Below are 22166 nucleotides of genomic sequence, written 5' to 3'. Positions count from 1 at the left end.
TTACTTATTATAATTATTTTAATGTTCATGCGTAAAATTTAGGAAATAATATTATATACAATTTTCATTTTCCTATCATTAAAATATGCTTTTATTGTTTTTACTCTGAAATCGGTATAAAAATTTAAGTAAATTCTATCACACATGTATACGTGGAAACCACGTAATTAGAATATGCAAGTGTGTTTAAAAATAACACATAATAAATAATGAAACGTTTGATTTGAAACTAATTAATAGTATTTGGAATATGTACGACATCAAAATGAAAACAAAATTATATATCAACTCAATCAACAACATTAGTAGTACTAGAAATTCTATCACACGCGTATGCATATGAAAACCATGTATTTTAAACATAACGGCGTGTTTAAAAATAACATACAAAAATAACATGCAATTAACTTGAGTTCAAACCTCACAACATGCAAACTTTTTATTGGTTTTTCTAAAAATTAAAAAGACTAAAGTATCATTGGATAATATAACTTGTTTTAATTACAAAAAGACATTTGTAATTTTTCTAAACGACCTGATGTTTGATTGACTCATGACACTAACTCAGTAAGGGGTGTAAATAATAGTATAGATAAATTATACTTTCTCTATGCTACTGACACTTAGAGTGTGTTTGATAAACTGAAATTTTATGTGTCGAAAAATTAAGGACTAAATTTTTATTGCTAAATTTTATAAGTGTTAAATTTATATTAGAAAATTGTTTGATAAATTAGTATAAGTATTGAATATAATTATATTGTTTGATAAAAGTAAATACTAATTTTAATTTTTTTCTAAATTTTAAATAATTTTGGATAAAATATACATTTGGTAACTTTGAATATCACATTAAAGAAAAAAAGATAATTTATTTGAAATGTTTTAAAAAATAAAATCAAATTAGTATTTTCTAGTTACCTACTTACTTATTTTATTCAATGTTTTTATTGAAATTTTTATATTAAATAAAAATAAAATATTTATTAAATACATCCTATAATAATATTAAGCTACGAGAGTAGATTTATAATTCGGATTTTATTTTAAGTTTCATTATCGTGTATTATTTATAATAATATTAGTAAATCTTGAAAATAAAATATACTTGCTCAACCATATCTCCTATACCTTTCTTTTTGTTGGGAAATTACCATCAACAAATAATTTTATAAATTTAAAAACAGGCTAGAAATTATCTTAGCACAACCTAATCAAATTTAAAACAAATAATTGATCATAATTATCACCTACTCAAAACAACTACTACTATAAAATCAACCCAACAAACATTAATTTTTTTATTTTGAAAATTCTAATGTTTATGTATTCAAGAGTTTACAAATATAATTATAATAATAAATTAGAAAATAAAGTGTATTCGAATAATACAAACATGTAATGTTACATAAATTTAGAATACATGTTTAATCAACTATAATCGAAAGATAACCCATATAATATATATATATATATATGATGTGACTCAATTTAAGTGGTTAGTATATTAAGCCTTTCCTTTTATTGGTATTGTGGTAGTCTTAAAATTCTTTTTTATGAAATTAATGTATCTTACATTATTTTAAAGTTTGTGATTAACTCTTTCAACAATAATGTTAGAATCAATTTTTCTCGTAAAAATATAATATCTTGTTCATACCTAATTAGTTAGGTTCTCATATATATTTTTATTGGATCATAATTACAATTAATTTACTTTAATATTATATTTAGTGTAATATTTTATTAATCTTAATCAAATATTTAAATATATAATAAAAAGAGTAATTTTTGTTTTAAAATACTAAAATCCACCTACTAATATAATATCAATTTTATCATTGAACTTTCTCTCCAATCATCCAAAACATTTTTATTTCTCTTTCTTTCTCAAAAAAAAAAAAAAGTATTTCCTTTTTCTTCGTCCAAAAGAAATTTCCCGAGAAAATTAAATCCTTGTCTTATAACCCAGATCCAATAGATCATCGCCCCCAAATTCTTTGCCCATAAATTCGTTCCTTTTGGATTCTTTTTCCCATATTCCCCTTTACCGGGGCAATCAAAATATAGCCTTTTTTTTTACCCCCTTCTATACTACTGAACTTGTATCTCCTTAAAAATTTCTCTTTTCTTTTTCCCACCTTGAAAATGCAGCTTGATGGTCCCAAAACGTTTGCCTTGGTTCACTGATTAATGGGTATTCCGTAGTTTCTCAGTCAAGTTTGCTCCTTTTGTTTATTATCCCTTTAGTCACTAAAGAGGTTAACGCCTTTTTGTTCTTTTAAGGGAGCTTTTATAAGGATTTTAGAAACTGGGTTTTGATCTCTGGAGTTGATAGTTAATAATTTTGATCGATCTGAGAACTAGTTTAAAGAGAAGGTTATTGAGTCAATTTGTCAATATTAGTTTAGTGAAATAAGAGGCAAGGGTGTTTTTCTTTCCCTTTACTGTGATATATAGTTGAGTGTGCAAAGTTTACTAAGATTAGATCATGGAACACATTATTGGTGGAAAATTCAAGCTTGGTCGAAAGATCGGGAATGGATCATTTGGTGAACTTTATTTAGGTATTATTGTAATCATATTTCTTTTGTTTATTTTTTTCCTTCTTTTTAGTTGTTTCATTGATTTTGGTGTTTTTTGTTTTGCAGGCGTTAATGTTCAAAGTGGAGAGGAAGTGGCTGTTAAGCTGGTAATGTTTTGAAGCTTTACTGCATTTCCCACACATTTGATTTGGTGGAGTTTTTTAAAAGATTGTATTGATTAATCACTAGACATGTAGTATGGTCAATTAAGCCGAGACTATTGTGCTTTTGTTTGCCATTATTCTGTGATATATTTCTTTGTGTTTCATTTGGATTACTAGTACTTTAGATTATGCCTTTGCTTGGAATTTCTTTGTGTTTCGTTTGGATTACTAGTACTTTAGATTAAGCCTTTGCTTGGTGCTTTAGATTAGGGAGTGTAAAACAATTTCATTAGTATATTTATATTCATATGCCATGATAGAAACGCTAGATTTTAATGTTTGTAGAGCTACCTTGTCAAAGGAGATCAGGACCATCTGGTGGCACCTGTGGTTGTTCAAATCCAAGCAGTTCTTTTATGCCATTGAAATCTAAGAAAACCAAATAGTGAACTTTCTGCTTTTATTAAATAGTTCACTGAGTTGGAGTTTAGATGTATGCAATAAGTTCAAGTTGACTTGGCTACAAAGCATTAATGGAGAGTTTCTTTATATGTTTACTTTTGTAATGTGAAAATGGAGTCAAGGTAAGAATTTGTTTGACTGTGATTTATTTCGAGTAGTCTTAGAATTGGAGAGTGACGTTTGCTGCTAAAACGGGGATGTTGCTTAAGAAATTTCTCTAGAACTTGAGTTCTTACATTGTAGTAATGTTTCTATCATTTCTTTTTCCATTTGTTATTCTAATTGAACTTTATAGTATTGTCACTGCTTGAAGTTTTGAACCAATTATCACTGTGTACTCTCCTTGTTTGCCCAGGAACCTGTCAAGACCAAACATCCTCAACTTCACTACGAGTCAAAGCTGTACATGCTTCTTCAAGGAGGGAGTGAGTTTTCAGTTTTGTTGTGTTTACTCTCTCTTACATGTTTATCTGTATATTATCATAAGTTGGAGTCAGTAAGTAGTTTCTCTTATGTGCAGCTGGTATTCCTCATTTAAAATGGTTTGGAGTTGAGGGTGAATACAGTATTATGGTCATTGATCTTCTTGGACCAAGCCTTGAAGATTTGTTCAACTATTGCAACCGGAAGTTTTCTTTAAAAACGGTTTTGATGCTGGCAGATCAGTTAGTAAGTATGCCTGCTTTTTTCAGGGAACTTTTAACCTTGTCAATTGGCTGCCTTACTAATACTTGTTCTTTGCTTGTTGGTCATTCAGATAAATAGAGTTGAGTATATGCACTCTCGTGGTTTTCTTCACCGTGACATAAAGCCTGATAACTTTTTGATGGGTTTAGGGCGCAAAGCAAATCAGGCACGTTTTTCTGTTTATTTCCTATATCTAGAGGCACATGCATTTCATGGATTTGTAAAGAGATGATAAAGCTCAAGATCATGCTTATAAGATTTTCACAGTATTAAATTCTATTTGAAATATCATTTTTCCTCCAAATAGCTATTGTTTTCCTGTAACTGAAAAGTCAAGATGTCCTAGTATATGTTGCTTAATTCTGTTATTTCCCACTTTTCTCCATAGGTATATGTAATTGATTATGGCCTTGCAAAAAAGTATAGGGATCTTCAAACGCACAAGCACATACCATACAGGTAATACTTATGATGTTTTTTCTTGTAGGATTTAATGTTCTGTCTTTGAGATTGTTCATCAACTTATCCAACGTAAAGAACTCTAAGCTTGACTTAATTCATTATAATAGATTTAAAGCCCACAAGTTATCACAGAAAGGCTATTTATCTTAGCAAACAGAAGATGGTTAAAATTTTCATTGTTCATGTTTGGCGCGCATCAGCATGCCTAATTAACTACTTTGAGAAAATTTTGATATTTAATTTTGCATTTAGCTTTAGCATCAATTGTCAATTCTTCCCATAAGCGCATAGCTTATATGTTGCCATACTAACTTCATCTTGTACTATTTTTGTCTTCTTTATGAACCTTCTTACTGGACATGGGCTCTCTTTTTAAGTTATCCATTTTTTCTAATAGGGAAAACAAGAATCTTACAGGAACAGCTCGATATGCAAGTGTTAACACTCACCTTGGAGTCGGTGAGTAAACTTACTGCATTTATATCGATATGGGTTTTACTTTCAGCAAAGACCTGTCACTTTGGACTGTTTTGGCTTTATGTATGATTCACCGTGCTTTACATAACTCGCAGAGCAAAGCAGGAGGGATGATCTCGAATCTCTTGGTTATGTGCTTATGTACTTCCTTAGGGGAAGGTTGGTTGAACACATAACTGGTTGTATACTTCACAATTCTTTTATATATTGAGTCGCATTGTTAACTTAGTTTGTTGTTCTGTCTCAGCCTTCCATGGCAAGGTTTGAAAGCTGGTAATAAAAAGCAGAAGTACGACAAAATTAGTGAAAAGAAGATGCTTACCCCCATAGAGGTAGTATTATTTGCTTGCTTTAATTACCAGTGAATTCTTTTATATGAATAAATTGAAGATGGATTGTGTGCCTGACAAGTAATATGCCATTTTCAGGTCCTTTGCAAATCATATCCTTCTGAGTTCACATCGTACTTCCATTATTGCCGATCACTAAGGTTTGAAGACAAACCAGATTATTCATACCTGAAGAGGCTATTCCGGGACCTTTTCATTCGAGAAGGTTGACTTGCTAGTCTAATCCTCACTTTTGTTTTGAACATTGAATCAGTCTTCGGATTAGTTCATCATCTTAAATTTGCTAGAGATATCTTACCATTATATATGCTTTTTGAACTCCCAAATTTTAACAACAAATTGATGCAGGTTATCAGTTTGACTATGTATTTGATTGGACCATGCTGAGATATCCACAGGCTGCCTCTAGCTCAAGAGTACGGGTCAGTGATCTTTAATATGCTGGAATTGATTTTCATGGAACTAAACTTGTTTCTTAATTGAGATTCTTATACTATGTTTTGTATTATTCTTTAACAGCCAAGCCCAAAGCCGGGTTTAAATCCCCAAGGCGTATCTGCTGAAAGAACCGGAAGGCCTTCAGGTCTGTTCCTTTTCACAACCTGGTTTGAGATTATAAGAAAATTTTACTGGTGAATAAGTTTTTCGATATAAATATTTTATTTAAAAGGCACCCTAATTTGACATGTTCTGACCTTGATTTGCTGTAGTTGGTCAAGAGATTCGAGAAAGGTTCTCTGGTGCTGTTGAGGCATTTGCAAGACGGAATGGATCAGGGCATGGTGATCAGTCTAGACACAGATCTCCCGACAATGTGCTATCATCCAAAGAAATGGTGAGCAATCCTGCTTCTGCATTTTTTCTGTTTATTTCAACTATTGTGTTCCTATGAATGCCAGCATACCATTTTCTTTCTTGGAAAATGACACTTTTAAATGTCTTTAAGCATATGTGCCACAGAAGTTATGATTTTCTTCTAAACTTTCTCTCCTTCAGCAACCTGGTTCTGATAGGGCTCACTCTTCCTCGAGAAATGGTAGTACTTCAAAGAGGCCTGTTGTATCAGGCAGCCGACCTAACTCCTCTGGTGAGCCTAGTGACAACCGGTCTAGCAGATTGGTCTCAAGCAGTGGTCGCCTGTCAACAACTCAGAGAGTTCAACCTGGGTTTGAATCCAAATCATCAACTTTTACTCGTACTACAGCCACGAGAAGTAGCCGCAACCATGCCCTTAGGAGCTTTGAGTTCTTGACAATCGGAAGCGGGAAAAGGAAATAAACAGCACTACACATCTAGTAAGGATTTGCTTGTCTTGAAGGAGATCTCCGCACTATTTCGGTATCTACAAACAGTTTACTCTCGTGTATCAGTGCCCACAATTTGGTTCCATCAAGAACTGCAACAATCTCCTTCCTCGTGCACCCTTTCAGGTATTCTCACTAGTATCATGCCCCTCTAGATTGTCATTGAAGAAAAAAGAGAGAAATGATATCATGCTCACCTTAGGGAAAATTGTTCATATATTTTCCAAGTTTCAACTATTATTCTAGCTGTAATAAAACACTTGATGTTTCTTTTTTTTCATTAGAAGCAAACAAGAACAAATGCCTGAAAAGTATATTATAGCAAAGACACTATGGCTTTTATGTGTCATCTACATTGGAAGTATTGTTCTCTTCGAGTCCTTTGAGGCTTTGGTTCGAACCAAGGATCATTTTTCGCAACATAAGTATTAAGTACTGGCTGAGCTAAGTTTGTAATTTACTGTTAAGAAAAATGGATGTTGCTATGATTAAAAATTTAACATGGGCTATGTTGTTAATCATTGTTCTCTCTTTTTTCCTTTTTTGTTATTACTTGTCTACTTAAGTTTAAAGTGAGAAAAGGGTTTATTTAGTGTCCTTTTATCATCATTTTGGTAGCCATTAATGAGTAAAAGGGAGCGTGTAGGGCATCAATAGTTGACATAACTTTATCATATATTTGCTACATAACATAATGTGTCGGATTTATATTCATATCTGATACTTGTTTTGTGTTTGGTGCTAGATATTGCTTTGTATTGTTCATGATTTATCTTTTTAAATAACAATATTATTAGAATAACTCCATGAAAGGGGTTGTTGAGAAGCATATAATAATTACATGGCTGAAGTGATGCCTTTTATTCACATGAATCAATGATGCAAAGCCAAAAGATACTTATGACTTAAATTTTATTAATTTTGGGTAAGCTACAATTATGCTTTTAAGTTTTATTTTGGTCATCTAATTAAAAAATTACAAAATAGTTATCCAAATTGTATTTGTTTTTTTTTTGTCTAATTTTGTTCATTGTCGTTGACTTTGTGATGAAGTGGCAGTTCTAAAATCTTCTATTTTCCTTTTTGTTCTAAACTCCTTCCCCATGGAGGATGGATTTGGGAAAGTAATGGAGGATAAGAAAGGAGAATACAGGAGAAAAAAGAAAAAAGTTAGGGAAAGAACGAGGAAAAAGGTTATGATATATATATATATATATATATATATATATATATATAAAATTGAGATAATGTATAAATGTTGTTTAATTTTTAAAATCATAATCAAATTAATATAATATATAAATGTTGAGAGTTAAATTTAGTATTATATTAATTTTAGAATTAATATTGACATTTTCATTACAAAGTTGACGATAATTAACAAAAGTAGATTAAAAAGAAAAGAGAACATGGTTGGTAGAGTGATTATTTTATTACAACTTTTTATGACTAGGTGACAAAATTTGAACATAATAAAATGTTTTGTAGCTTTGTGTTGAGAAAAGAATAGGAATATATTAAAATTTACAAAAGCATGGGCGTTGTAAAGCATTAATATATGATGCATGGTAAATAGCACTCGAGTGGACATCTAACAATAAAATTTTTACCTCATTTCAGGTTGTTTTAAAAATAAAACTAGTTGAATAGCTTTGATGATTTAGTACAAATTCACATCATCTTTTGCCATCTTAATTTACTTCCTCGGATCAATCAATTTAGTTCTTGAATAAGTTTGAGATTAGTTGAGTTTATTTATGGTATGATATCTAAATTTGACATTTCCCAATATTTGGCAAAAAATATACATTATGGAATCCTAAAACCACGATTAGACTATAGACTATATTTAACAATAAATTAGATGCAAAATTATAAAAATTCAAACTGAACAATTACTGCAATACGAATGCAAACAGTTACGGTACTAGTATACCTGAGAACAAGTAACTAATAATTACATGCAAAATGAAAAACAACAATGGGGTCTTATACAGTAACTTCTTTCAGCTATGTCAATTGACGTAATAATTTGAAGAGGGAAAAAAATTACACAACAAATATAAAAAAAATATTTACTTTCAGATATTATTTTTACAGAAAAGAACAATCTCCTAACTGGCTCTGGAAGAGCCAAATCCCATATCTCAAACCATTTTGTTTTGGGGACCTTTGCCCCTAAAACTTTGAAATGTTAATGTGGCAAAAAGCAAACGCTAAGCACCGGGGAACACCCGGTTATCACGGGGATATGGAAACACTCATTTTCTCGAACGGTCCTCTGGGGCTTCTTCTATTTGTGGAGGCAAGAGGTTTATAAAGCTCCCTTGGACAGGTTGACTGGCAGCTGCTGCCGATTCATCCTCTGCACAACATAGATCAAGATTAACACCTGATTGATAACATTCGGTACGTGTGATGTGCCAAACGTAACCCAATAACCGGAGCGCAACCACCAAAAGCATAATAACAGTGATAGCATCTTACCGAAAAGGGATTTGATGGAAGGTCGCTTGGGTTTTGAACTTTTCTTTTTCAATTCAGCTGCACGATGGAAGAGATAAGAACCAGTCAAATACAAAGATCTTGCTAGGTTCGAAATTTGCAGGAGATAAATCTTCAGTTCATAACAACCAGCAGAGGAAGATGTGAAAGATAAGGAGCACGGAAAACTGAAGCAGCAAAAGAAAAAATATATAAATAGGAGTAAGCAAAATACCGATGCCAGGTAACTGATTATCATTTACAATTTCATAGTTCTTGTATGTGTAACCCACAAAGTTTATATCCTTGGACGGAAGCATCTGCATCAACGGAAAATCATTAAATAATTTTGGCTTGTGAGCGATAGAAACATTATATATGATCCACTATCCCTTCTTAACCATGCTATTATAAGTTAAAGACAGTCATTATTACATATGTTTTTTTTAGAAATTTGATTTCAACAATTTAACATAATGAAGTATAACATATATATTAAAGCCAACAGTGCCAAAAATGCTGTGCTCCCCAAGATAAGTTTTCACATTAAGGTTCTGATATAAAAGGAAAATGCAGATTTTCAAAGAATTCATTTGATTGAACATTAGTATAGGTGCAACAAAAGAACCAGCAGAAATCCCTGACCAGACACCAAAATAATGATGCCATTTAATTTTGAAAGCTTCTAGCAAACTTGGTTAAGAAATGATCACTGAGTTCTCAGTTAAGGACATTTTATTGAAAATGTGTCCTGACCTTTCTCCATGGACCTGATTTTGTTGCAGATGGAATTTGGTTGTCAGCCTGGTGTATAAAAAAAAGGACAGTAGTAAGGAAATGTCTAAACAGGCCATTTTGCATATTTGTACGAATTGTACCATTAATCTACCTCTTCAAACTTCTCAAAATTTTGTGTATCTAACTCATCATTGACTTCGGGAATAAACGCAGCTTTCATTTGGTATAACTTGTCCCATTCAATACCTTTAAACCATGGGTGAATCTGGAAGAAAACAGATAGAGCCAGTTAATTTAGCAATTTGCATTCTATTTTTAAAACAAAAATCAAGGAATCTAGAACAGAACACACCGCACAACACCTTAATTTCATGGGCACCTTTTGTGCCAAGCCTCTGCTCAACATTACATAGAAGTTTACTGATAAGGTCTTTCGCTTCGGGTGATAGTTTTGCTTCTTCTGGAAATTTTAAGTGTGTTCTCCAATTCACTATCTGGAAAATGTAGAGAAAAGGACAACACCAGTCATCAGTAACAAAGAAAGTACGAAGTAAAATAAATAGTTGCTATACGGAACTTAATTACAAACAATGTTCAGATTCAAAGATAGAAGTACAAATAATAGCACAAAAGAATGACAGCACAATAACTTAATGTAAAAACATACCTTCCGACAGGTTGACATTGGCTCATCTGAATAAAAGGGTGGATATCCAACAAGCATTTCATACATGATAGCACCAAGAGACCACCTAGACAAGTATCCAAAAAATACCATTGTAACCATATCTGACAATAATAAATACAAATAAAATATCATGTTTCATATACAAACCAATCGCATTCCATTCCATATCCTTTCTTCAGCAAAACCTCTGGAGCAATATAGTCAGGTGTACCAACTGTAGAATAAGCCTGAAGTATCACAAAGTTTAAATGTTCAAGCAACATTCATTTGCGATTTCAATAAAAGTAACTATGAGCAATAAACTCTAAGCCTTGTAAACTCTGAAAAATAAAAGCAAGCCTGAACTATGGAAAATAAAGGAGAAACAAGTTGGGAACTTTCTTGCTTTGTAAACCCAACCAATATTACCATCGGTAGAAAAAAAATACTAAGTTGCATTAGTTATGTGGTAGTCAAGCACTTACAAGCATCCTTCTGTTTCTTTGCCAATGCTGCAACTGCTCTTGTTGTGTGCGTTTTGGTGCTGCAGGTCGTCCATCACTTTGAAGAGCCCCACTGAGATTTTTTGCCATAGAAAAATCCTTTTCCTGGAGATTACTACAATCTAATGGCTTACATAATCCAAAATCTGATAATTTCATATGACCATTTCTATCAAGTAGTAGGTTGTCAGGCTTGATGTCTCTGCAACATGTGACATAGAATGGGTTCACCACTTAATGCAAACTCAAAAAGACCGTTATATAACAGTGTATGAAGGATTAGCATCATGCCGAATCACCTATGAATATAATTATGTTTGTGGATTGATTCAATCGCCAGGACAGTTTCTCCAACATAAAACCTGGCCTCGTCTTCAGTTAGTATATCCTTCCGCATCAATAAAGTCATCATATCTCCCCCAGGTAAATATTCCATAATGAGATATAGATACTCTTCATCTTGGAAGGAGCAATATAGTTTAACAATGCAATTACTGTCAACCTCCGCAAGTAGATTTCTCTCAGCTTTCACATGTTCAACCTGAACATTAGAAATGCAAACTAACAAATTATCATCATGGCGCAAAACCCATCAAGGAAACTACATAGCTGGCTTAAAATCATATACCTGGCCTCTGCGAAGCATCTCTGACTTCTTGAGCTTCTTCATAGCATAAACATGACCAGTTGCCTTCTCCCTACAGATTCTAACCTGTAATGAGAAGAAGTTACGTTAAAAGTAATTCTGGCAAAAAGAGAACAAGATGTTTGAGATTGAAGATAACTACACAAAAGGGTGAAACATAGGAGAGAGGTAAAACTTAGGTTCAGAAGCATCAGTAACAAGCAAATCAAGCGACTAAATCAGATATAAGTAGAAGGCTTTCCTAGAAGTTTCCTAGATGCATTGTCTCAGTTAAAAAAGTTCTGATGGTAGGGAGAAATTTTAAATATAAGATTTTAGCATAATGATCTAGAGGTCTTCATAGCTCATTTAATTTTGACAGGTAGATTAAAGCAAGACCACAAATAAAAGCAAAAGAAACACCTACGTTATTATGTACAATGTGACAAATTTAATTACCTCTCCAAATGCACCCTTGCCAATCATGGTCAATGGCTCAAAATCATCAGTCCCCATCTTATGCCTTTGCATACGCATGTATTCCCTCTCCTTCTTTTCAAAATACTTAAGTAAGTTGTTCTGTTCTTCTTCAGAGACTTCAGCATCAGCCAACTTCTTTTCTAGAATATCACGCCTGCATAAAATCATAATTACCCGAAACGTCATCCCTATTCTTTAAAACAAAACTACCATTACTTTTCCCGCGTTTAAAATCACAAAGTACGCTTTATCAAGTTACTTTGTGCAGAAGATATGGAGTGAAATGACAGCACTAATCTTTTTTGAATAAATTTTTGTAACTGAAACCTGCTACAAAATAACTCGACTTGATAATTCAGCCATTCATCAGTCTGTAGTATAGCACACAGTTACACTGCATGCTATATCATAGTTATGTGACCATGACAGTAACTATTAGACAGGGAAATATCCAATACCGCTCCTTTCTTTCCTGCAGGCTTTTCATCTGCTTCTTATAATGGTCTTCAATATACTGCTTCGCAGCTGCTACCCGTTGTTTGGTGACATCTGATGGTGCCTCTTCACTTGTTGGTGGTTTAGACCCCTCCTTTGCATTACCTACAGCTTCTTTATTCTTTGAAGACCTTACCTTGTCTTTCGATTTGAACTTGTTGAACCATCTCCTCGTAGTTTCCATCGGTTTACTCGATAAATATGATCCTTATAAACCCACACTACTAAAAATGTGCAGTACGGTCACGCAGGTTTCTCACACACAAAAACTTAATGATTTTATCACATCATTGTGTACCAAAATATCCAACAAACAGATTCTGCAAATTCAAGAACAAAAGCAAAATAAAGAGTACATTAGCTTAGAACAAAATAATAGTATTAATAATCCCCAACACAGTTCAGAACAAAGAAATGAGATGATGCTGTAATCCTCACCGAATAACCACCTAATTGAAAGCACTTTAATTCAATCAATAAAATTCAAAACCAATTCAACTCATATATTCTGGAATAAACTATAAAGAGTTCATAATACTTAAAACATTCTGCTACAAATTTTTAGGACACTCAAAAAGAATTGCGAGACGAAGTGAATCTAACAGCCTAAAATCACTTTCTAGACAAACAAAAAAAAACACTTCAATTTTCCAACGTTTTCTCAGTAAACAAACAAAAAATTCAAAATCGAAATCTCAACTCAATCTTAAAACTAAAACAATTTGTACTACCTGATTGAATTTTAAGAGAGCTTGATTGTTGCAGAGCAGATAAAAAAAAGCAGAAGTGTAGTGAAAAACCTAAAGCTAAAGAGAAAACCGAAAGAAGAGAAAATTAAGTGAAGATTGACGAAATTGAAATCCCATTGGTTGGATTTTAGGTCCTTTTGAAAGGTGGGAAGCTTTGCCTCTTTGACTTTGCCTTTGCTTTTTAGCTGCTTTTATTTATCTATCTATATGTTAATTCGAAATTAAAAATCATTTAATAATTAATAATTAATAATATTTCATTTTTCCCCTGAAATTTATTTGTTTATTAATTAATACCATATCAGTTTTTTTTTCCGCATTTTAGGTAATTTTTAGTCCTTTTGGGTAAATGGAAATATTATATTTTGACCCTGAAATTTGTTTTTTTAATTTTAATCTCTTCATAATTTTATAATTTTATATTTCCATCACGGTAATATTTTGAAAACAAAGTCAACCAAGGTTAATTTAGTGAAAAAATAAATTCTTATTATTTTCAAGTATTATAAAACAGTATAATTACAAGCACAACACAAATATAAATGGTAAGTACAAGTATCAATATTTGTCTAGCCAACTACAATGGCATATAGAATCACAAAGAATCGAAAATAACTAGAGAAAACCCTAACAACTAGAAACATAAAGAAATGGAAATAATCGGAAAAAATCCACACATGACACTTCACAATTACGCATTGTGAAACTCGAAGCGAAGATTCGATTTACTTTCAAGTCTTAATTTATATGAATTAAATTTATGTATTCTCTTCCCTTATCTCTAATATTGCAAATAGTTATCATATTTATTTTCTAGTAAAAGATTTTAAATTTAAATTTTTTGGAAGGGAAAAAAATATTTTAAATTTTAAAAGCATGTATTAAAAAATTTATTTAATAAATAAAGCATCTAATAAATATTCAGTCTCATTAAAATATGTCATGGGAGAATATAAATTATAGAGATATGAGCTGGACCACTTAAAAATAATTAGATTAGGAACTATCAATATTAATTAATTGGACAAATAATAATAATAATAACTTCTTTAATTAAAGAAAAAAAACACAAATATTCAATATCAAAGCCTTGATGTCCGCCTTAGACAAAGCCGCGTTATTGACACGTGTCCCTGGCCTTATGTCCTTACCAGTTGTCGCAGGCAGGGGATGTATCAAGGGAAAAGTATTCCAACCATGTTTTAAATTAGATTAAAATATGTTGAAAGTTGATGAATTTAGAATTTAGTCTTTGTATTTTTATTTTTAGAATTTTTTTTATTTTTTAGATTTAAAAATTTAGGATTAATTTTTAATATTATTAAAAATATTTTGTTAAATTCAGATTCAATTGTTGTCACTTGATTTAGAGATTGAGAAGAATCTACGAAGGCTCGGTTAATTGAACATCAATTTGAAGTTGAATCTGAAGAGTCAACCATGGATGACCCCAATGCGAATGATACTGATAATGCACAAATTAATTTACAAGCTCCTCCTCCTACTCCTGTTGTTCCCACTTCCTAGGTCTATTAGAGACTATGCCATACCTTACATCGAAGGGCTTTGAACTAGTATTCACTTTTCAATTTGTGGAAGTAAACAGCTTTGAGATCAAATCAACAGTTATTCAGATGGTTGAAACAATTCTTTTTTTTTTTCTCATGAAGATCCCAACCAACATCTACGAAAGTTCATCAAATTATGCAATACATTCAAATCTAATGGTATTTTAGTAGAAGCTATGAAATTAAGGTTGTTTTTGTTTTCTTTTCTTGGACGAGCTACAAATTCATTAGATGGCCTACCAAATGAGTCAATTACAACTTGAGATCAAGTTGTGAAAAAATTCTTAACTAAATTCTTTCCTACAGCTAAATTGCGAAATGACATCACTAGATTCTAATCATATAGAAAGCAAACTTTACATGAGGCATGAAAACTATTTAAGGACATGGAAAAAAAGTGCCTTCTGTTGGTAATGCAAAGAATGATGGTAAGTGGATATATCCCACATTAGTTAAATATAGACTATTAAAAGGGTTTATATATAGCCTTACATCTTACATTTGTCATGTAATTGGGCTATAGGCCAAATACATGCATGTTGTTGTTTCTTACTCGATTCATGTTTATGTTAACACATACTACTTGTATTTTTTTGGATAAAATTATTATATTAATTTTCAGAAAATAATTTCTTTAAAATAAATTGACTTTTTCTGATTTTTGACTGTTACAAATATCTGAACAGTATATATTTTTTGACTGTTGTGCGGAAATAGTGGGTTAGTTTTGTAACTGACCCTACAGTTTTTTACTCTTTTGCCTCTACATATTTACTAGTTTTCGTGACCGTGTTAACACGTGTCTTCGACACGTACCGCGGTTATTTCTTTTTGGATAAAATTCTTATATTATTTTCCAGAAAATAATTTCTTTAAAACAATTTACCTTTTTTTTATTTTTGATTGTTACGAAAATCTGAACAGTATATTTTTTTTACTGTTGCGCGGAAATGGTGGATCACTTTTGTTACTAACCCTATGTTTTTTACTCTTTTACCCCTGCATATTTATTATTTTATCCTTCTATTACTAGTATAAATAGAGAGCTAATTTTCCTCATTTGACACACAAAAAGCAAAACACCTTCCTCATTTGACCCCTCCAAACTTTCCTGGAATCAATTCTAGTGTGATTTCCTTGAGAAGAGAAATATCAAGCGTGCTCCACCTTTTTTTTTTCCGGTGTAAATTTTGATTTCTTAATTCTAGGCAATAGTTCTTCCACGACGTAGTAAATTTCGATTTCTTAATTCTTGGTTTATTTTTTCACCTAGTGCTAACAAATTTGTTTTGCAGTAATATATTGTCCAACATCCTCACCGTCAAGTGTCAAATTGGTTGTTGATTCAGACTTTATACAAAGAGTTGAGATAGTTCATTAAAGGTAATCTAGATGTAATAACTAATAGGGCATTATTGAGTAAGTCGCCTGAAAAATTGTCAAGATAATTTAAGACATGGTAGAAAATAATCCATAGCGGATTTCGAGCAGAACTGGTGTAAACCCAAAGAAATTGGTTAAAGTAGTTGAGGTTGATGCAATGATTGCTCTTCTTGCTGAACTAGTTGTTTTGGATGAGATGTAAATGAGAAAATTGAGGTTAACATGAAGCAACCAATCTATGCTATCTGTGACCAATGTGGGGATAATCACCATTCTTGGCACTGGACATTTGAGTCAGAATTGGTTGGATATGTTAGAAATTTGGAAAGACAACAACATAACCAATTCGTCAACACTTATATGCCAAGATGAAGGAACCATCCCAACTTTGCTTGGGGTAACAATCAAGGCAATTTTTATCAAGATAGACTAGTTGAACCTCCGGTTTTCCCTCAAAGCCAGTATTAAAGGCAACATTCGCAACAACCCACAACAATTTATACAAGCAATCGACCTTAGGATGAAGGTATTGGAAACTCAAGTGGGTCAAATAGCCTTCTTAATAGGCCATTCATAATAGGCCACAATGAGCATTATCGTCAAACAATTAGCCTTCTTAATGTTATTAATCATAGAGAGCATTGTAAATTTTTAGAAATGGCAGGGAGTTATCGAGTGCCTCTCCATCAATTGAGGTAAATGCAAAAAATCATTTGCCTATCCCACCAATCGACAAGAGTTCTAATGAGCTTTAAGAAAGCTCTAAAAAATATGTTCATCATGAGACAGAAGCAAGGAAGCCATCAAAGGAGATAGTTAAGCCAAAATATTCTCCACCACAATTCCCACGAAGGTTGCACTAGAATACGTTAAACAAATGCCTAATTATATAAAATTTATGAAAGATATTTTGTCGAAAAAAAGATGACTAAGTGATTATGAGAATATAACACTTAGTGAAGAGTGCAATGTCATTGGTTCTCACACTTTCGATAAGGCACTCTGTAAATTGGTGCCGCTCTCTATAGCTCGGAAGTTAAGTTTGGGTATATTATACTAACCTCAGACACATTGCAAATGGCTGATAGAACTCTAAATTACTCTAAGGGGTGGTCGAAGATGTACTAGTAAAAGTGATATTAGTAGATCATTTATTATAATTATAATTTTAAAAATTAATTAAAAAAGTTCATCCAACACAAATTCAATTCAATTTAAATAAATAACCCTTCAATAAATTTATACTTTCTTTTTTCTTGCAAATAAAAGTTTCTACATGCAAAATAAATGAAAGATTATAAATGTAATTCCAAACAAAAGAATAAGATTTGGGAAAAAGAAATGAGGGCAATGCCAACTTGATTCAACAATGAGAGTGTTGTGGATTTCCCTTAGAAATGGGGCATAATAATTTGGGGACCATTTACTTTTTAAGCCATGATATGGATAGATATCAATTCAAAAAATAAATAAATAGCAAAAAAGTAAAATAAAGAAGAAGAAAAAAGAGTTTTTTTAGACTTGTCCATGGGTTGAGCAACTCAACCTGATTCGAAGGTCCACTTAAAAAGTGAGAGGATTTGGGAAAAAATATAGGCTCAAAAAATGAGTTTGGACAAAAAATAATTTCTAAACGGTCTAAGCCTCGAGTAAGGTTTTTTTGGCCTATGCCCGGCCCAAATTTACAAAAAAAAAAATATTTTTCGTTGTTTTGCTATCATTTCTTTATTGTATTGCTACTATTTTATCGTTATTATTTGGATATTGTATAACTCTTGTTTTATTATTAATTTTATTACTATTTTAGAGGAATTTACTTGTTAAGTTGCACATAAAAAATAATATAAAAAATTTTAATACAAATCGAGCTCGAGTTTTAATATTTTTATTCAGACCAAACTTGCGTAAAATTTTAGACCCATTTTTTAAGCCGGATCTAGCCCGAACCTAGAAATTGGGCCTAATATTTTTACTTGACTCACCCGACCCACGAATAACTCTAATTCTTATGTTTGTGAAAACTACCGCAATGTAAAAAAAAAAAAAGTTGTTTAATCTTGATATTTAGGTTTGGAAAGAATATAAAGAAACCCTCATTTGATTAATTTATTTAATTAAATTATTATGCATTTATCTTTTATTAGTAATCGAATCAATCATTAATATTTTACTTATATCGAAATTATCTCTTATTCTTTAATTTATAAATAAAGAAACTATTAGCATAAAATCAATATTTTAATTGAGAAAATACCAATTAAATGAAAATAAATTAATTTAATTACAATTAAAAGTTTAATAATTAAATAATTATTAATTTGTGAAAGTGGGAACACAAGGAGACACCACTACATGTTTTATTGAACATTATATACTAATCTCAAAACCTTTTGACTTTCACTGCATGAAGAATATTTATGTGATGATATGTTTCCGACTAGTCCGGTTTAAATAATCATGAAAAAAGGCTTCTAGGTCGAAATGAGTTTGGATAGATTCATACATGATATTAATTACATATTTGACACAAAATATGGGTATCAAATTTTATCATAACCAGCTTATATTTATAAATTATTAATTCAAATTCATTTAGGTTTGTGAATATTATATTTTAAATATAATATTTTTTATTTTTATTAAATTTTAAACAAAACAACTTTAAATATTTTTATTATTCTTATTATACTATAATATATTTAATTTTTATATAATATAAGTTATATAATATATATATATATAATATAAACTTAAAATTAGGTCCGATGAGTTGAGCTTGAGCCTTAATTATTAGAGTTCAACTTTAACCCGTATTTTAAATAATATTTTTTATCAAACCCACTTTTCAATCTTAACATTCTAAAATTTTAATCTAGCCATTAAGTTTGGACAAATAGTTTGACCTCGAATAAATCTACAAAAAACTTAAACCTTACATTTTAAGTATTTTTCTACTTAAACTAGCAGTTCATTAGCTATATTTATATGGGTAAACTATATTCAATGTTACTAAACTATTAGTAAGTTTACGTTTTGGTTACTCAACTTCAAAATGTTACAAAATGATCACTAAACTATTTGAAAGTTTTATTTAGGTCATTGGATTGTTAAGTTTTTTTTTTAAAGTCTGGCTAACGAGCTCTAAGCAACGATTTGACGGTTAGTACAGTGGATCAGTAACCATCGACGAGTAGAAGAATATACCTTAGATCCAAGGTGGTTTGACGAACAGTGTCGGAGATTAAAAAAAAAAGTTGTTTGGATTTTGGTTCACAGATTCATAACGTTCAAAGTTGTTTCATGAAAAACAAAATTGAGCTATAGAAGAAAAGGGAAAGAAGAGTTTTTGATCCATGTAGACGGTGCAAATAAAAAAGTCCATACAATAGCTATTTTAATATCCTAGTGACTTAAATGAAAAGTTTCAAATAGTCCAATGACCATTTTGTAACTTTTTGAAGTTGAATGACTAAAACATAAACTTGCTAATAGTTTAGTGACCTTGAACATAATTTACCCTTTTTATATTTTTATGGGGTTTTTGACATGCTCATTTCATGTTCTATTAGAATAAGAAAGAATTTTTTGCTTGGACCGTGAGATGTTTCAGCTCGGGTGTTTGACCTTTTCTTTTGCCTATTAAGGAGTGACATGTTTGACAAAACAATGATAAATATTAAGGATAATTGATGGGATAGTTTCAAACTTATCAAAACTTTGTTGGGTAGACTCTTATATCAGCCTATAAAAAAGTTAGGCGTCACTTTGAGAGCAGTTTTTGGGTGTCTTTATGAGAGCTTTGTTGTGTTGTTGTGGTTATTTTGTGACACTCTTTTAAAAATTATTTGGAGAGGTTTATTGGTTATAGGTAGGGATGACAGGATTTGAACCCGTGACATTTTGTACCCAAAACAAACGCGCTACCAAGCTACGCTACATACCTTTCAATTGGCCTACAATGTCATTGTAGATAATCCCTATCTTGTTTTCCACACCCTTATTTCATCTATTGATATACAAAAAGGATCTTTCTATTTCCTCTTTTTGGTCTCATATCATATAACAACCATATAATGAATAATAAATGAATATTTTTAGCGAAAATTCTCAAGCGGAAAGGGACCTATTTTGTTTTGTTGTTTTAAGAAAGGGAAAATCCTATCTATCGAATCATTGTACATTTAAATTTGAATTTTGAATTAGGAATTCCGAGTACAAATAGACAAATCCAAGTGTATTATAAGGTAATTGAGTGAATGATTTGTGATTATTGGAGCCTGTGTTAGGGCCACAATTATTTTTTTATGCAATGGTAGATTAGGCTTAAGCCAATGATATTAATAATTGTTGAATAAAATCATTCACTGGGCCAAGCTCTGTAGGCATAGGACCATTATGTATAAATTGTGTTAACAAAGATCGCGTGTTAATTCTTTCATTACTTTGCTCATTGTGTTGCTTTACATTTAATATTTATATTTGTTTCTATTCTAACTGCAGTTAAAAATGAAATTATTTTCAAGTGTAAACCAAAATTTTTTTTTTTTCATGTTCAAATACAAATATAAAAAATATAACAGTTATAAAGTAGTTAGGAGTTTGAATATTGCTTGCATTGTAGATATTCCGTTGCTTGCAACCAAGAAAACAAAGAGGGACACGCAACGAAGAACAAAAGGACAGAACTTTTGGGTTCCTCCCAGTTCATGTATACATACATAAAGATGTATGTATGTATATATGTATATATAGATGGAGAATAAGAAAGGAAAAACAGTTGAGTTGGCGGTTGGGCATTGGTCCCCCGGTGACCAGGTAAACAAGTAGTAGAACCGTAGAAACAACAATTTGTCGTTACAGTCATTTCATGGATTGGGCTCCAATGTCTTGGTTTTTTCTTACACGGTTATAATTAGACAAAACCAATAATGGGTTTGGTTTGTTTGGAAGATTATAATTTATATGTTCATATCCATTATCGGTGTGTATTACTTACAATAATCACATTCAAATAATTCTCGGAGAACAAAAAATCCAAATAATAAAAACATGGGTAAATTCAACTCTTCGATTTAAAATAAAGACAATACTACATTTTCGCATTTTATATACATAGTTTTATATCTATATTACAGGTATCACGAATCAATTAAGTATTAATTTATTTTTGTATTCATTAAAATAGTATTATTTTAAAAAATATATTTTTTATGTTTTTTTCAATAAACTACAAGAGAAAGGCAAAGCCCTAATAATAACGCAACTAGCACAGCTTGAACCCAAACCACACCTACAATGAAACTAACCTTTATTTTATTTTCTCTTTTAAACATTCAATTTTGATTTACTCCAGTTTGAAGAAAAAAAACAAAGAGAAGTAAAAAAAAAAGATGTGAAATATCTTATTTATCCTTGTAATATTGGACATAAATTGATTTATAAAAAATAAATATAATTGAAGAAAGAAGGTTATAATGGATCATTTCTATTTCTTTCTACAATGCCTTCTCCTTCCTTTTTAACTATCCAATCAAATACAAGTTAGAACATATTACAACACACATGTCCTCTTAAAAATTTGAAGCATAGTTTGATTTGTAAAGTCAAATTGTGAATGCATGAAAACATTGACGTTCATGTTCTGAACATTTAGGGTTTAGAGTTTTTGGAACTCTAAACTAAGAAATTGGTCAAATCTATTCCCAAAAATGCCATAAAATCATTTATTCTTCCCTTGATGGTCAACCCCAGCTTTGTAAATTACAACTAGAAGGGGCAAAACCAGACATAAAAATTAGGGATAAATCTGCCAATGAAAGCCACAGCTTTTTCAAAAGTAGCCTAACCACTAAGAGCAAACGACAAGGCATGCAAAACAAAAGTACAAAGGATAAGAAGAATATTTTTCAAGGAAAAAAAAACAAAAATGGACATGGGCTATGTTTACTCAAACTCGAGCATCAAGTTCTTTCACTATATTCTTATACTTATGTCGGGATACGCATGTCGTTCAAGTAAAACGATGAGTCGGAGTAACATAGTA

General features: G+C 31.3%; 2 protein-coding genes across 2 annotated transcripts; one reads left to right on the top strand and one right to left on the bottom strand.

The window, feature by feature from the left end:
- Positions 1–1878: 1878 nt before the first annotated feature.
- Positions 1879–6952, top strand: LOC105796737 (casein kinase 1-like protein 10). The gene is made up of 14 exons (XM_012626537.2): positions 1879–2567; positions 2652–2692; positions 3507–3576; positions 3672–3820; positions 3909–4004; positions 4227–4297; positions 4698–4759; positions 4873–4936; positions 5025–5109; positions 5206–5332; positions 5476–5549; positions 5647–5710; positions 5838–5962; positions 6124–6952. Exons 1-14 carry the CDS (start codon positions 2492–2494, stop codon positions 6403–6405), a joined length of 1386 nt encoding a protein of 461 aa, XP_012481991.1. The 5' UTR covers positions 1879–2491; the 3' UTR covers positions 6406–6952.
- A 1351-nt stretch (positions 6953–8303) lies between these two features.
- On the bottom strand, positions 8304–13325 carry LOC105796736 (uncharacterized). Its single transcript, XM_012626534.2, has 14 exons — positions 13155–13325; positions 12387–12743; positions 11908–12082; positions 11452–11535; positions 11123–11364; positions 10806–11025; positions 10489–10568; positions 10321–10405; positions 10016–10147; positions 9805–9918; positions 9672–9719; positions 9151–9235; positions 8919–8975; positions 8304–8796 (listed from the first exon to the last, which is right to left on the bottom strand). Exons 2-14 carry the CDS (start codon positions 12605–12607, stop codon positions 8693–8695), a joined length of 1647 nt encoding a protein of 548 aa, XP_012481988.1. The 5' UTR covers positions 12608–12743; positions 13155–13325; the 3' UTR covers positions 8304–8692.
- Positions 13326–22166: the final 8841 nt, after the last annotated feature.

Source organism: Gossypium raimondii, chromosome 3, assembly GCF_025698545.1.
Source record: "Gossypium raimondii isolate GPD5lz chromosome 3, ASM2569854v1, whole genome shotgun sequence".
NCBI classification, from domain to species: domain Eukaryota; kingdom Viridiplantae; phylum Streptophyta; class Magnoliopsida; order Malvales; family Malvaceae; genus Gossypium; species Gossypium raimondii.
This window is presented reverse-complemented; position numbering and strand designations above follow the sequence as displayed.

Coding starts and splice junctions, on each gene's coding strand:
- LOC105796737 (XM_012626537.2), top strand. CDS start 2,492: ATGGAACACATTATTGGTGGAAAATTCAAGCTTGGTCGAAAGATCGGG. Junction 2,568..2,651: donor ATTTGGTGAACTTTATTTAG/GTATTATTGTAA, acceptor TTTGTTTTGCAG/GCGTTAATGTTCAAAGTGGA. Junction 2,693..3,506: donor AGGAAGTGGCTGTTAAGCTG/GTAATGTTTTGA, acceptor TTGTTTGCCCAG/GAACCTGTCAAGACCAAACA.
- LOC105796736 (XM_012626534.2), bottom strand. CDS start 12,607: ATGGAAACTACGAGGAGATGGTTCAACAAGTTCAAATCGAAAGACAAG. Junction 10,406..10,488: donor TATGGAATGGAATGCGATTG/GTTTGTATATGA, acceptor ATACTTGTCTAG/GTGGTCTCTTGGTGCTATCA. Junction 9,236..9,671: donor AATCAGGTCCATGGAGAAAG/GTCAGGACACAT, acceptor CCGTTGATGCAG/ATGCTTCCGTCCAAGGATAT.